Source organism: Pteropus medius, unplaced genomic scaffold (genome assembly GCF_902729225.1).
Source record: "Pteropus medius unplaced genomic scaffold, Ma_sr-lr_union100, whole genome shotgun sequence".
In the NCBI taxonomy this organism is placed as follows: Eukaryota; Metazoa; Chordata; class Mammalia; order Chiroptera; family Pteropodidae; genus Pteropus; species Pteropus medius.
In genome coordinates, this window is record NW_024349803.1 from 3545061 (window position 1) to 3562254 (window position 17194).

Consider the following 17194-nt stretch of genomic DNA (forward strand, 5'->3'; position numbering starts at 1 on the left):
AAATATACTCTTGGTAGAAAAAAAAGTTAGTTTTTAATGAAACTCTGTACTATTCAGTTATTAAAACTTTAAAGTTTCATTAGTCGTTGAAGTTTTATTTCAATGACTTCCTGTTTTGAATGAGAGATGCAGTTGCTACTCTGACTTCTGAGACACTCCCCAGAGGGCAATAAGAGATTCTTTTTATGGCAATTTAAGAATAACACAGGTGGATTTTTCCCCTCAGCCTCAAGCACAGGGATTTCTGTGACCCTTTATGACTGATGGTGCCAGGGAATGTGGGCATCATTCTGTGTCACACTCGAATAATAAAACATAATCGTTAATTCATGTGCTACACATATGTAACTTGCGACAAACAAGAACTAAGGCGTTTGCCTACAGGTCTTAATAATGCACAATGTTGTCAATTATGTTTCAATAAATCTGGGGGAAAAAAGATCCTTACTACTCCCAACAATATAACATACCTATCACCCCCCGTCACACGCACACACCAATAATACCCCTACTACTCCAAACAGTACCATCCTACTACCCATCCTCCCAGCTCCCTTTCAATAGCTAGGAATGCTGTGACAGGGCTTAATAATTGCTCATGTAATTAATAATGCAGGGCACTCTGTGGGGTCAGGGCTTACCTCAGAGTACCCACTTGTTCCAGCAGTTCGGATACCTTGCCCCAAACCAGAGGCTAATTATAAATGGCTCTGACTTCTTTATTAAAGCATGTCTTCTAAAGGCCCACTCCTTGGAAGTATTTGTGTTATCCATATTTACATTTCTGCTTATCTGAGAGAGCTGCTAATTGCATCTTTTTTAAAGGATTGTGAATTTTACTTTAAGAAATTACTGCAGTCTGGTATCTTCCCATGGATACAAATTAGTGAGGATTAGTGAGGATTACCGTATCATGTGAAGATAGCTATTGCTGTCTAACAAACCACCCCCAAAACACAGTGGTTTACAACCACAACAGTCGTTTATTTTGGTCACAAATCTGCAACTTGAGCAGGACTTGGCAGAGACAGTTGATCTGTGCTCCACGTGATGTCAGCTCAGGGAGCTTCTCAGTGCTGAGGGGATACACTTTCAGGATGGTACACCCTCATGGATGGCTACAGGCCTCTCCATAGCATGCTCGGGCTTCCTAACATGATGGTTAGGTTCTAAGAGCAAGCATCCCAAGAGAACAGGTGGCAGTTCCTGGAATTATTATGACCAAGCCTCAAAAGTCGCAGCATCTTTTTTACTTTATTCATCAGTTGAGGCCCATACTGGTTCAAGTAGAGGGACATAGACAATGCCAATATTGGTGGGGGAGGGGAGGTTCTAGCTGACCAGGTGGGATGAGTAATATTGTTGGGAGCATCAACCTCCTACATGAATTCAGACACACTATGTTCATTTACGGTTCACTCTATTAGAAGAGAACTTCGAGATGCGCAGGGCAAATATGGAATCTATAAAAAATAAAAACGAAGGCAAGAAGTGGAAATAATAAGTATTGAATATAAGACTTACTGGGCATTGAAAATAATTTTTAAGTGTAATTCTCAGCAGTCATAAATGCAAAGACCCACCTCCAACCAAAAAAACCAAAACCCAAAAAAAAAAACCCAACACACCCTATTTGTTACTCAGAGAGATCACATATCTTCATGAGGTCTGAAACTCTCTCAAATCATTTCTATCTTCCAGAAAAACCATCCCAGGGTTCTCCAGGGTATTTTCAAAAGAACAATAAAACATTCATTTCTTTGCACATTGTAATGAAAACCATTTCCAAGTACTTAGTTGAACTGCTCTGTTTACTGTGGAGGTTTCAAATGCCATTAGGACCGTGTTATATTTTTGTTGGTCTAGAGTCATGGGAATAGAAAAAGAGTTTCTTTTTAAATCAAGGGTTAAAACTAAGATAGCGCTGGCCCAACTGCACCATCTCAACATTTTGTTAAAGTGCCTTTCATTAATGTTTTGGAAGCCTATGTAAATCAGGGAATGGTGGGAAAAAAAGTCACAAATGCGGTATGTTAAAGCAGCGTGGTGTGAAGGCAAACATCTGGTCCTGGTTAAAGTTCTTCAAACTTATGTTCTTTTGCCTCAGTCATTTAACTGTGGTACTGAGATTTGAGTTCCATGAAGACTCTAAAACTGGTTTTCCAGAATATTCCCAGGAGTCTTAATAAAGAGTCTTTATTCTTTACCTCAAGCTTATAATTCCAGAGTCACTGGTATTACCAAAGTATAAAATTGGGGTTATCAACCTCAGTGGCTCCAGGATTCTGGATTTTAGATGGGGTTTTTTTCCTTCTTTCTTTCTTTCTTTCTTTTTTTTTTTAAATAAGAAATATACTGTCTTGTCTTAGGTAGTACCTTTATGAAAGAAGGCCTAGTAGAATGCCCACCTATGAGGTATGTTTTAAGAAATACCGATATTAACAAATTATTTGTGGCTGCATGTTTCCGTTTTCCAGAGGGAAAGATTGACCTGGTTTGTTAAGAGATGAACTGGAAATCCAGGGCCTGCAAATAATGTTATTTTAACACTGTTGCTTTCCTGAGATGTACCCCGGGTCCTGCAACTCTTTAATTTCTCTGGGCCTCAGTTTTCTTCTCTGTTAAATTGATACAAATAGCAAACGATGTGCAGACTTTCAAAATCTCAGATACAAATATTTGCAAAACATTATTGGCCCCAGGTAGATGTTTCCCAAAATTATAGACTCATAGAAGCTTCCACTTAGAAGTAACCTCAGATTCTGCAAACTTAATCTCCTATCCATTCATTCTTTTATTAAACATTTATTGAGTACTTACTTTACTAGGTACCAGGAACTATGTCAGATTCTGGGGATAGATCAGGGAACAAAATAGACAATGTTCCTGCCCTCACAGAGCTCTCATTCAACTCTGTGGGAAGGACAGATAATAAGTTAGTAAAAATGTGTGTGTGTGTGTGTGTGTGTGTGTGTGTGCGCGCGCGTGCGTGTGTGTAAATAAGAGATATGATGAAAATTAAAGAAATGTGTTGAAGCAAGACTAGGCAACCACTTTTAGACTGTGATTTCAGGAAAGGCCATAAATAGGAAGAGAGGCTCTGGTAACCAGGAGAAACCAGTCATGGTGAGATTTAGTGAAACTGCATCCCAAACAGAGGTCGCTCGGAGTAGTAAGGTCCCTGGATGGAAATTAACTTCGAACGGTAAAAAAAAAAACAAAAAACACAAAGCTTGTGAATGTGTAGGGGCATGAACAAGGTATGGGGTAGGGCCCCCCAAGGGGAAGGGAAAGATACCTAATTAGAGGTGTATGGAAGGATTGCAGGTCAGCAGAGTGTCCCCTGCTGGAAGACCTTGAGCCTTCCTTGTTGTGACCCCGATCCAAGGATGTAATAGCAGGAGAGCGATGGAAGAAGCCTGTCACATACTAGACAGGGAAGGGCGAGAAAGAACAGTCACCTGCTTATTTTTTAAAACAGCTTTCTGGGTCTTCACTGCTGATCATGTTTCAGTAGTAACCCTATGTTTCCATTTGCTTGGATAGTTCTAGCTCATAGCTGTCCTCACAACCTTTTGCTTTCGAAAGTATCCCTTGTTTGGACAATTAGTTACTAATAGTTTAACACATCAGAATCACCTGGTATCAACAGACTGCTGCCTCTGCTTTTGGTCTCCCATTTACCTCTCACATCCTTTCCCATGGCAAGGGTAGGCTCTTATGACCTCTCCCACGAGCTTTGCAGTGACTCCCAGGCCCCCAACCACTCTCTTTGCCTCCCATCTGCTCATTTCTATTACCAGCCACCGCTTCCCCGACTCCTGACCTTGATCCATACCACATGCTGTGGACAGATTAATTTTCCTTGGGATAGGCCTGATTATGTCACTGCTGCCAGAAATTATGATGACATGTCATTGCCTACAGAATAAAAAGTCCAGACTCTAAATATTCAGCACTCTTCAAGATCTAGCCCTGAAACAGCTTAGAGTATAAGATATATTACAGCAAATACAGTGTTCAGCAGTGTAATAAGTAGAAATATGGACCCTCAAACCAGACTGCTAGGTTTAAATCCTACCTGCCATTTACAACTAGCAATGTGGCCTTGGTAAATTGTGCAACATCTCTGAGCTACAATTTTCAAATCTGTAACACGGGGATAAAAAAAAAAGAATACCTACTGTTATTGTAAGAATTAAATGAGTTAATCCATGTAAAGCCTTTAAAACAGTGTTTGGCACATGGTGAGCTCTCAGTAAATGTAAACTATTGTGATTATAGACTTTTGGTGCAGGCACACTGAAATTGGCTCTTCTCTGCATCACTTATGACATTTTCTAACCTCTTCGCCTTTGCTAGTCTTATGAGAATCCTTCCCCCACACCATTTCTGTATGTACAGATTCCACCTGTGGGTAAGGTTATTTTACCAACCATGAATTTAGGCAGCCACAAAACAACTGTGAGGTCTGGCACACATCTTTTGACTTTCCGATGAAACTGTGACGAAAGTCTCCTTAAATGCTTTGCTAATATAATGTTTTGAGATTTGCCCTATCCAACGCCTTTGTGGATATGCACTGGCATGAGTGGAAATCTGGGGGTTTTTGCAGACTTGGCAGATGGTGGCAGATTCTCCTCTCAGTTCTTTTCCCTCAGTGCTCCTACTTGAATGATGGCAGCTCTCTTGGGCTGAGGTCTTTGCTTTTGCTCCAGGATCCTGGTCTGAGCACAGGCGGCCATAGACATGCTAAATTCTGCTGACGGGCATACATTGAGAGAGATTAGGTGTTTGCAGTGCTAGTGAAAATCTGCCAGAGGTAAAACTATCTGCTCTAGCATGTTGACTCTTTCCATTGTGTCCTACCTGATCTGGCTGTACACCTATTATGGCAAACTGCTTTGTGTAGTGGAATGATTGGGGGTTATATTTCAATAAAGTTGTGGGGAGGAGGATTTTTGAGCAGACCTGATGGAGATATGAAAATATATTGCCAAGTAGTAGACTGCTGTGTCTGTGCAGACAAAATAACCTAGAGCACTGACTCAGTAATTACTTTGACCAAAATATATCAACATTGTTGTGATAGCTATAGATTGATTTGCTTAGTTTGTTTGTCTTATATAACATTTGGTTTCTGTTCTCTCTTTCATTTTAGTATATGTAGGTACTGAACAGATTTCAGATTTTATTTCACATGACATAATGACAGATACTTAAATATTTGTTTTATCCTGAAATTTCTCTTCTTCAGAGAGTTGCTTTGTTCCCACAGCCAGCTATATGATTTCCATGGGAACCACCCTGCCCCTAGTCAGAGCTGATTGGCCTAGAAGTGGACACTTGACCTAAGCTGAGCCAATCAGAGCTTTTGCTGTTTATAACCAGGAAGTTTAGTCATTCTGTCTTCAGTAGCTAAGCTGTAAGCAAAAGTGCTTGGAAGTTGGCAATGGCCATATTTTCTGCCACATGGAGAAAATTGTTTCTAGACAAGAATGATGCTAAAAAACAAAGAAACGTAGGGATAAAACTTGGAGAAAATTTCTTGACAGTGCTGAAGATACTGGTTCCAGGCCTTCCTACCCTGCCGGCCACTTGGCTGCTCTTTCAAATACCACCTGTGGGTTGTTCTTCACAGATAAGCCTTTCCTTGTTGACCTTATTTGCATCTTTGATTTAGACACGACACAGGTTGGGGTCCTCTGGTGGATTGGTTTAGAGGGGGCACTAAGAGCTAGTTGTGGAAGTTTAACAGCTCCCGCTCTTAGGTGTACTTATTTCTAACTCCTATTCATTACATTTTTTATGAACTGTGAAATTATAGGCACAATCTAAGTGAAAGAACTGAGTCAGCTAACACAGATAGTAAGGGCAAATAAAACTTCTTTCATTAGAAATGCCTTCCCTAAAAAGAGCCACCAAGGAATGGATCCATTGTCTAGTCCCACCAGAACACTGGGCCCTCCTCTTCCTTTTTTTTTTTTAATGGAGTTTACAATTTTCTGAGTTCTTTCAGCATTTCCTGAAATCCAAATCACCCCTATTAGCAGAAGAGAATAAAGGAATACCTCTTCCCCCACACCTCAACCCTGCCAGGGACTTAAGGGCAAGCAGTGGTCCCTCAAACCAAGCCTGAGAAGGATGGACCACATTAACTCTTCAGAGTCTCTCGGTTACCCCTTAAGTCAGACCATCGCATGTTAAATCCAAGAGGGCAGGAATAGTGCCCATTTGGCTCACTTTGTCTTCCCAGCACTTAGTAAGTATTGAGTAAATAGTTATGGAAATAATGGATATTATTATCCCCATTTTATAGATGAGGAAACTGAGGCTCGGATAAATCAAGTTAACCAGTAACACAGCTAATGAGTGGCAGAGCTGTATCTAAACCTTTAGGTCTCAGACTCCTTGTCTGGGGCTATTTCAAGACCTTTCAGTCATTAAAAGAGAAAACCACAATACCAGATGGTCTACATACCCTTTCCTTATGGCCCCATAATGGAGCTAAACACCCAGCAGTGCATGGTAAAGCTTTCAGTTCCTGAAGCTAAGCGTTAACACGTCAAAACTAAAGCAGCTTCAGACTTGAGCTAAAACCCGTGTTATTTTCGAACCTTCCTTTTTCAGAAAGCTGTACAAGAGTTTAGGTGGCAAAAGATGAGAGGGGTTGTGTGCGTATGATAAAATATTCACCGCAAAGACTCACGTGTAACCGTGCAACCCAGAACAGCATTTTTGTGCTTGTTCTTGACATGCAGTACATACCTCTGTTTGTAGGTTCCCTGTGTATGTCATGGATCCCCAAATACTTTAAAATGTCAACTGTCATAGAATGGTGGCCCGGGAGTTATAAGGAAGGGTTCGAATGGGCAGTGGTCTAGTCTAGGGTATATTTGGGATGTATGTTCATGTGAGTCTTGGTCTGTACCCTGTAGTGTATGCCTCTGAAATCATTATTGAAAACCCTGTTTCTGTTATTCAGTATTTTATATGCTTTATTATGCTCTATAGCAGCACTATCCAATGGAACTTTCTGTGATGATGGAAATGTTCTATATCTGCCCTGTCCAGGACTGTAGTCACTAGTTAAACGCCTGAAATGTGGCCGGTGTGACTGAGAAATTGAATTTTTACTTTTATTTGAATGACATTAAATTTAAATAGCCACACTTGGCTAGTGGCCACCATGATGGACAGCATAGCACTATAGCTTTTAAAAGCCAGTAAGTTTCTGATTCCCAGGATTAATTAGTTCATTCGTTACAAGCATTTCATTAAGTTCATCATAACGTTAGAAACTGCCTGTAATTTATAGAAATTAAATCTATCAGTTAAAGATTTAACTTCCCTCACCTCAAAACATCGTGGGGAAATTTCCTTTACCTGAGCAACAGTGACAGCTCTCACACTTCTTGCTACCCTTCAGCCTCTCCCCTGGGACTTGAATCAATACCAGATTAAGTCCTAGTGGTCTTGTTTCTGTTTGGGGCATGTGCTCTCACTACGTTACGAGAGCTCATAGCCATCTCTTCATTTCACACCGATTCGGGTGTAGATTTAGAGACCTCCATCCACCTGCCTCGTGCTGTCTTATTTCCCTCACTCCCTTTACCTTCTTTCCTCTTGTATAGTCAGAGTTCTCCAGAGAAACTGAACTAATAGAATTACAGTCAGCCTTCCACATCCATGGGCTCCCAATCCGCAGATTCAACCAACCGTAGATTGGAAATAATTAAAAAAGAATGTAACAGTGTTTGTTGCTGATGTGTGCTATATAGTTAGGCCCATGAGGTTGCATCTGTACTAAATATGTGCAGACTTTTTGGTCATTATCCCCTAAAGAATACAGTATAACAAATATTTACATAGCATTTACAGTGTATGAGATATAAGTAATCTAGAAATGATTTAGTGTACAGGGGGTTGTGCTTAGGTTATATGCAAATGGTGTATCACTTTATATAAGGGACTTGAACATCCCCAGATTTGGGTAACCACGAGGGTCATGGAACTAATCCCCCATGGCTACTGAGGAACGACCGCATCTGTCTCTCTATCTATCAAGAGAGATATTGTGGTCGAGATTGATTTATTTTGAGGAATTGGCTCATACATTTGTGGGAGCTGGCAAGTCCAAAATCTTCAGGGCAGTCATGCAGGCTAGAAATTCGGATGAGAGTGATGTTGCAATCTTGAGTGTGAAGGTTAAAAATTCAGGCAGATTTTCTATGTTGTCTGGAATCAGAATTTCTTCTTCTTCAGAAAACTGAAGGCCTTCAACTGATTGGGTGAGGCCCACCCATATTATGGGGTGTAATCTGCTTTACTTAAAGTCAATGGATTGTGGATGCTAATCACATCTAAAAAATATCTTTACAGCAACATCTAGACTAGTGTTGACCAGACAACTAGTTATTATAGTTTAGTCAAGTTGACACATAAAATTAACCATGACACCTTCTTCATTAGATTCAGACAAAATGGGCTTAGACTGTCTCTGACCCTTCATCTGTGCTATCTAATATGGCCTGTAGGTACTCCAATTCCGACTGACATGTCATCAGGAGCCTTTTCTGCTCCTTTTTCTATGTTACATATTGCTTTCATTTTTACCAAATCCAGCCCATGTCCCATTTCTCCATAACTGGTTTCACTCTGATTAATATATGTATTCTATAACACAAATACATATCCTAGACAAAGTGTAAATCTGCACTCATCATTAGCAATATGGTATTCATTTTGAAAGCATAGTAACAGACAATATATCCTAGGTTTTCTGAGACTATCCCAATATCATGTTATTTTTAATAAAAGTGATTATTTAAATGTATATCCAAAGATGATATATTTTTACAGCGCATTGAGATTTTTTTATAGAAATAAATTTTTAAAAAAGAAAAAAAAAATTTCCACATCACAAGATCCCTGATTTTAGGTTGGGAAAATATAGTTACCATCAGTTTTGTTCTTACTTATTGTAGAGCAGTTAAATAAAGTCTTGTATCCATCAAAAATGGTCTTATTTGATTTTTGGTGCCTAAACCAGAAATTATTACTTCTTTAAGTATTAGGGGTGGAGTGGTTCCTAAATGTATCAGAAACAAGAAGAATGGATGAGGGTGTATTTCAGTTTAAACTAGTATCCAACTGGGCATCTTGGCACAGGTTAGATTATATAAAGTGGAAAGAGTGATATCATTGAAGGAGCATCAGGTTGGATTTAGAATACTCGGGTCATATCTGGGCTTTGCCCGCGATTACCCCTTGATGTTTGACCAGTAAAGTAGCTGTCTCAGAACTAGTTTCCTCTTCTGTAAGGGATTATGCTAAGGCTTAAGATATAATGCATGTTAAAGTTCTTAGTAGAATAGTTAGACAATGTTAACTGTTGTAGTTTTACCTAATCACAGTTGTTAGAGAAATTTTATGGGTCTCTATATGACATTCTGTGGGGAATTCCATAACCAAGGTGACCTGGGGATTCATGATTTGGTCTTCCATGTTGATATGACTCCATGCTCATGAAGACCTGGTTAGCCTGAAGTAATGGTGGTGTCCAGCAACAGATGTTGAGCTCCTGAAGTAAAACGATCTTAGATGTATGGAGAATGGGGGAGGGATTCCAGAAACATGGGAGAATAGATCTGGCAGGATGTGATAAGTGGATACAAGGGATTATAGAAAGTGAAGAGCTAAAGAAGATGCCTGTGACTCCAGTTTGAGAGACAAGGTCCATGGTGGACCCCATCAGCTGTGATCACTGGCCGTGTAGGTCTGAATCCCAGAGGAGAATCAGGGCTGGGGAGTCTAAATTTGGGAATAATTGACATATACCTAGTGGCTAAACCCAGGTGAGTATAGGAGGTCGCCATGAGGAGTGTAGAGTGAAGACAGTTGGTGGCCGAGGATGAACTCTGATGAACACCACCTAGTGCCCCTATCATTATACACATGGGACTTTCTCAGTCAAGGTTATGAATGAACAAATAAACAAATGAGTGAATAGGAAAAAACAGGACTCAGTTTGACAAACATAGGCAAATGACTTTATGGAAAAGAGAAAAGAAAGTGCCTATACTCGAGTAAGATAGAAAATCAGAAGTGTCAAGGCCCCCAGGATCTAGCCAAATACTGATCTTTATAAAATCTAAATGTGGTTCTTCTGGTTAAAAAGGACTACTTACCCTTTCTGGTAAACAATTTGGCAGCCTGTATCAAGCCTTTGAAAAGTTAATATCCCTTGACCCATTAATTCTGCTTCCAGGAATCCACCCAAAGGAAGTAAGCAGAGCTGCAGACAAAGATTTATGCACAAAGATGTTTCGTACTCCTAAGATATGAATCTCTCTGGAATGCCTGGGCTTGGGGTGGTCGGGTGGGATTTAACTTTTACATCTTTTTAAAAGTGTTGACCCTGTGCATACCATGGAGCAGGATGCAAGATTTTCATTAATGTTTAAGATAAAAGGTAAGCAGAGATATCTTGAGCTTTGCCCTCAGACCTCCACTCTCCTCTGCTCTTGGAATTACTGTAGTGGGAAAGTTGGGGATTTTCTGGCCTCCGGGGTGAAGTAAGAGCCTTTGTTAGCATGGTATCCAGTGACATCCACGATATGGCCCTTGTCATGTCCAGTCCAACCTCATGTCGGGGCATTCCTGGCTTCCATGTCATGTTCCAGAAATATTTCTAGAAGTTTCTTCAATACGTCAGGCTGTTGCACACCACTAAGCCTTTGGCCACAGTGATCCTTCCTTCTCTCTACCTGCATTGCCCTTCTCCCATTCATTCACCTGCATGATAAACTTCTGTTCACCCTTCAAAGGCTCCTGCAGAATTGGTTTCCAAATAGGTTTTGTCTAACACAATGTTTGGGGTGGGGGGAATCAAATCTGATTGGTTAAGGTAAGGCATACACACTCCAATTCTGCTGTACCCCCCACCTCTTCCTATTGTATTACACCATTTCATGTGTTGTAGCCCTGACCTTCTGTGCGAAACTTTTCTCAGCCTCCCCTTCGGGCAGAAATAATCACTTTCATCCCTGTCATTTCTATACTCTCATGTCCATCACTGCATTTATCACCTGCTATGAGAAATTTTTCACCAGATATGAGAAATTTATCACCTGCTATGAGAAATTTTTGAAATACTTACTTTTTTCAACTTTACAAGTAGCGTGCATGCTCATTAGATAAATTTTTTAACATTAGGCACAAATAGCAATAGTATATACTATCATAATTGTATCATAAGTTTAGAATCTTGATTTTTAGATAACATTATAATATAAGCATTATTGTGCCATGTTAGTGTAATTATTTCTAAAGTCTGTTTATAATAATTGGCTTAATCTTCTTGAGAATTGGATTCCTATTTTGTATCTCTAGCATTTAAGCACAGTGTTGGTCTGGGCCAGTGTAGGGACTTAATAAAATTTTTATTGAATTCTGAAGCTGAAAAATTAATCATTCTCTATTCTTGACTTCAAAGAGCTCATTCTGGGAGAGGAGAGATACATATTTACTCATTATTTATGTGTTCATTTGTTTATTCTACAAAAACTTATTGAGCACCTACTAGATGTCAGATATTCTAACACTGGGGACACAGCACTGCACAGAACCCCTGCCCTCATGAATATATATTCTAGGGCAGTGATTCTCAAACTTTAGAGAGCATTGGAATCACCTGGAGAGATTGCCAAAATGCAAATCTCTGGGCCCTATGCCCAGAGTTTCTGATTCAGAGTTTCTGATTCGGCAGGTCATTTCTAACAAGTTCCCAGGTGATGCTGGTGCTGCTAATATGGGACCACGCTTTAAGAACCCCTGGCATGGAGGATAAGTTTGCAGTACAGTAGGGCAAAGAAATATGATTGTCCAGTGTGTCGTGGGAAAAGGGCACATGTCTAATTTATATCAAAGCCTTTCTGATTCTTCAGGTCCCAGTGAGGAAGGAGAGGGCTAGGATAGTGCCCCATGTCCGGAGTCCTCACCTCCTTACTCTAGATGATTCTCAGCACTCTTTCATGGTCATGGAAGCCTGGGACTGATAAAGAGCGAGAGTGGAGCAGTAATGATGGCTGCAAGCACCTTTTCTTTGCCCTGTCCTTTGGCACACTTGCCATATAGAATGTCTAATTTTCAGAGCAGCTGCAAGGAAAGTATGATTGCCCTCATTTTACAGGTGAGAAAACTGAGACAAAGCTTATATAACTACTCTGGTTCCCCAGGCCAGTAAGTCACACACCTGGAGTTCCAAGCCAGGCCTTTCCACCTTCAAACCCCATGACTCAAGTTGAGACTGGCTTGTGTTTAACCCCTTAGTGGGACCAGTTCTTTAAATGTTTCAGCAGTCATAGGTGCTCCCTCTGTGGTAAGACACTAATAGCGGGGGCCAGTGTACCTCTTTCTCAAGCATGGCATAAATGGAGAGGCTTGGACTTGCAGTTTACTAAGGAGAAAGCCAGACTGAATGTAAAGGGGTTGATAGCTGAAAGAGAGGTCTTCAGTTTGAGTGGAAATAGCTCATTGTCCTTCCTGTAGGAGCTATATCTGGAAATTGTTAATATTATTTTCTCAAATGTAGAAATTTATGGACGTTTGGTTTTGGTTTACAGTGGCTCAAGAATTTGCATACTGTATTTAAAACTAAATGAAAAGCTAGTCTTCCCGAATCCTTCTGAAGAAGCATAGGCAGCATTATTTCACAAACAGTTAAGACTAGAGAAAAGCCATCTTACTCCACTGCAATGGGAACTTGGGAAGTAAGTACTAAAATGGCCCAGTTCCCAGGCTCTGACACAATTTAGAATGCTGCCATATGTTTCAGTTTTCCGTATCTGTCAGTTACCTGGATTATTTCACTTTAGCTCCACATAGGACTTTCAGAGATTTGTGCTTTAGCATAATGTCTTCACCTTCTATCAAGGGCTAAGAATATATAACTGGTATAAAAAAAAAATCTTCATTTTCAGTAAAACTAAAGAGACATATCTCTACAAGAATCATTTAACAGATTTCTCTGTTTCTCATCAGCAAATTATGCTTCTCTCTTATTGACTGGGTATGTTCTCTCATTTCATTTGAGGACTGTAAAATCTATTTGACTTTCTCTTTTTGCCTGTGTTACCAGGAAGCTCAGAATTATGCTTTATATGTAGTAGTTTCTCCTAACCTAAGGTTCCTTGGTATAATTTTCTCCCCACACTTCTAGCCTTCCCTACCTTCTTAAAACTTTTGTTACCTGTGTCTTCTTTTATAAGTTTTTCAAAATTATTTCTAAAAGTAGATGTATATCACAGATTACTGAGTGAAAAATAAATTTTTGGAATGGAAAGGATGACTTTAAGGGGTTTATTTAACTTTTGAAGAGTGGATTGAGCCAACCAGGGACATATGTGTGAACACATACATGTCCAAGAACATGTACATATTTGATGCCTTGAGATGTGTCCACTTGGTCTTGTGGTTAAAAGAATGTACTTGAGCTACATCTGCAAACGGAGCCAACCTGGCTTTGAACCCTGGTTACTCACTGCTTGTTTTATGATTTAATGTCTCCGGGCCTCAGTGTCCTCATATGAAATGGAGATAATGATACTATGCGGGGTTTTTGAAGGATTAAACAAAACAATTTATGTGCAGTGCCTAGTGCAGTGCCTTGCGTGTCGTGTCGTAGTTCTGCAACAGGTGGTAATTACTACTAATTACCACCTATATTGCTAATTGTTATCATTGTATCTAGCACAGGCTAGACTTTGTAGAAAGATTGCACTGCACATTTGCAGTTGCTCTAGATTGTTTTCTAGAATGTGTGGTGTTGAGCTAAAATGACCTTCTGGTTAAAGTTAGGGTGGTTCACCCAAGGAAGAGCCAAGGCTTGCTTCTCCCTTAGAGAGAGTAGCTCCATGCTGGTATTTAATACTAACTCTCAAATGACAGGAGATGATCACTGTAGAGACCTCAGGATTTTCTGAGGTCATCCTTTTAGGGGGTGGGTGACTAAGACTTACACGGCTCCGAGGTCTCTACCTCCTGATTTATTTGAGCATCCTTGCCCAGAAAATCCCCTAAAGCCCATTTTCTAGTTTTGGCTGACTCTTGCTTGATTTTAGTAGGCTATTATTTTCAGTTTTTCTTTTACTTATGACTACTATATTCAATTGCCTGGGGGAATTTTTTAGGGAGAGGAGAGTTCAAATGCCATAGTACTCCATGTGGCCCTTAGGCCCCCTTCTCATAGGCTCAGGAATTGGGAAGGGAGTTACCTGTTATCTAAACTGGATGGTGTGTACCATGGCCTGCAGAGTCACAAGTCTGCCCAGGCAATGTCTGTGAGCAAGGTGTGGTCTTTGGGTTCCTCCTGCTCTACCTGGGACTGAGAGCACCACGGAGCAGGTGTCTGTAGGATGTCCCCTCTTGCGGGACATGTGCATCAGCTTCCACACAGTGGTAATTTCCCCCACCTCTGCTCTTCTCTGCCAAAACTATTGTTTAAAAGAGGAAGCTCTTTGGGTCATAAAATGCTATCTTGTAGTTACTATATGGTTATATAGACATACTAGATTGTACAGTAGCCTGATTGGCAGGAAGTAGGTGATTCATCAGAGAAAAAAAAGAACAATGAAAAAAATAAACTCTTACCGAAATGAACTTCCTCTTTCAAACTCTCTTTGTTCCAGCTCATCCTTTTAGAACCTTTTTCCAGTCTCAAGAAAATAAAAACAAACAAAAACAAAAAACAAAAAAAAAAACCCTAATAGGGACTAATGCAGTGTTTCAGAGAGAAGTGATCCCAGTCCTTCATAGCCAAATGCTTTATTTTTTCCATAGTTAGAAAAAACAAGCCCCATACTGTCTGTTTTCAGTCGGTCCTGGGATGGGGTGTGGGCACTGCCTAGAGGATGTGAAGCCTCTGCCAGCTTGATGGATTTCATGGTCTAACAGAAATATCCTCAAAGGCCTCCAGTGAGGCGTTTTGGATGTTGCATGTGTCCTCCCTTTGATGGAACATCCCATTCACTTGGTTCCCTTCCTTTTGTTTGCCTCACAGATCCAGGAGGCTGCGAGTAGAGGCCTAAAATTTGTTGGCATCATACCTCAGTATCACTGCTCTGTGAACTCAGCAGGCAGCAATCCCAAGGCGGATGCCAGAGATTTGAGAAAGGAGCCTGGCAGAGTTGGGGATAATGAGAACCCTGGCACTCCAGAAGAGATGGACGGAAGCCCAGAGCCAAGCCAGGGCCCCGGAGGGGAGGCACCCATCGCTGAGCAACCCAGCTTGCCCTTGGAAGAGGGGGATGCTGCAGAATTTTCACCGCTCAGGGTGAGCAAGAATCTGGATGGACCAGACAGTGACCCATCAGAAGTACGTGAGGAGCCACTCTCAGGAAGTAAGTATGTCAGCACAGGGACTTTTGACCCACTTGAAGAGAGGCTATCAGCTTTTCAGTAATCCCCCAAGGCAGTTGAGGAAAAAGAAATGGAATCAGATGTAGAGTCAGCAGTCCATGAAGCAGGAGAAACTTTATCAAGCTATTTTCTGGGCCTCCCAACTGTTTACTTACTGAAATTGTGACTTCCTGGGAGGGCAGAACCACATGAATTTGACTTGCAGTTGCTCCAAAATGTCATGTTTGAAGTGGATTCTAGAATGCGAGTTATTTTATCCCCCACGCTCTTGCACTGCCTTTGAATTACCTTGCTCTAACACAGGAAGTGTAAACGTGCCGGCACCGATGCACAACGTACACTGCACTTCCGGGTTTGCTTATTTTGAATATCTGCCTAAAGAAAGAAATCAAGAAAGCCACTTGAGGACAGACTGTGCAGGAAAGTGGCGATTCAACTCACTAGGCGATAAAATAACCCGGTTTCGGGGAGTTTATGTAGTTGACAGATTGACACCATGAGAGAATACTCTGCCAAGGAGAGGCCACCAATATGCGAATCCTCTTAATCACATTATAATGGCCATTAGAGCATGCGCTTGAGTTTGAGGATTTCAAATAACAACACAGCAACAGCGCTAATAGCTGACATATATTAATACTTCCTGTGAACCAGGCCCTGTACCAATAAACATTTTACATGATTGATCTCTTAATTCTCCCTATAGCCCTTGGATGTGGGTGATCTTTGATGTCATCGCCTGTTTTACAGCTGAGTAAACTGAGGTTTGGAGAGTAAATCTGTGCCCAGGTTGGAAATTGGCAGATCTGGCATGTGAACCCGGGCAGGCTTGGCCACCATCCCCATTCACCTCTCTACTTGGTCTTCCAAATAATACTCTCACAGACTAACAAGATTTACTGAGGCCCTCGGTCTGTAAGGAGCAACGTTTCTCTTCGTTTCCCCATATTTCCTTTTTTCTTCTTTGTCCAGGAAATCTAGCATCTAGTCATTTCCTGTGAGGTACTTATGTGAGCTGTGTGGCCTCTTCTAGTCTTTAGAAAGTGAACAAGTAACAAGACTGACAGGAAGCAACCTCTAGGCCTTAGGAGGCCTTTCTCTTTAGCCATTTTGGATCATCTCTCTAATTAATGTTATTATTTATTTACTAATTCTTGAAATTAGCCTTAAATAAATGATGAGGAATAGTTCGTACTTTGAGAATAGAAAAGAAGATTAAATAATTTTTTTTTTTTTTTTAATGTCAGTACTTCCTGAAAAGAAAATTGTGGGATGGTTCATTCTGGGGACTTATTTGCAAAGTCGATTTGGAAGGAGAGATTGGCACTGCCTCCGTTCTGGGATATATTAGGATTACTGTTTAATCGAGGCCTGGATCCTTAAATATGTACTGAAGTAGAGCTCTTCATCTGTGGGGATTTTCACTGTTTGGGGTAGACTTCTGCTTCCTCCAGAGTAGCTGGAAGTGAGAGCACATTTAGACCCTTCGTGTGCCTCTTAATGAGGGTCCAAGTCTCATTCCAGAAACCTCCACCTGCTCATTGCTGTCGCACTGGGTGTGTGTGTGCTCTGAATCCTGAGAAGGAAGATGGGCCACCTTGGACCCTTCTCTACAGTCCAGAGGCTTGAGGGGGTAAGGGTTCAGGGCAGGCATAGGCCCCCCAGGAGGAAGGGACAGGAGTTGCAGAGAGACAGGTAGCGTGGTGGTTAAGAACCCAGACTGCGTCCACACTGCAGTCTGCCACCCTCTACCTAGGCAGTCTTGGGCAAGATA

At 41.0% G+C, this 17194-nt stretch overlaps 1 protein-coding gene across 1 annotated transcript in view; it reads left to right on the forward strand.

Annotated features, from left to right (window-relative positions):
* Positions 1–17194, forward strand: part of RFTN1 (raftlin, lipid raft linker 1) — a 185477-nt gene that overhangs the window by 113408 nt on the left and 54875 nt on the right. Inside the window, exon 5 of the mRNA XM_039837049.1 lies at positions 15062–15401. Within this exon, the coding sequence (XP_039692983.1) occupies positions 15062–15401 (340 nt within the window). The remainder of the gene's footprint in view (positions 1–15061; positions 15402–17194) is intronic.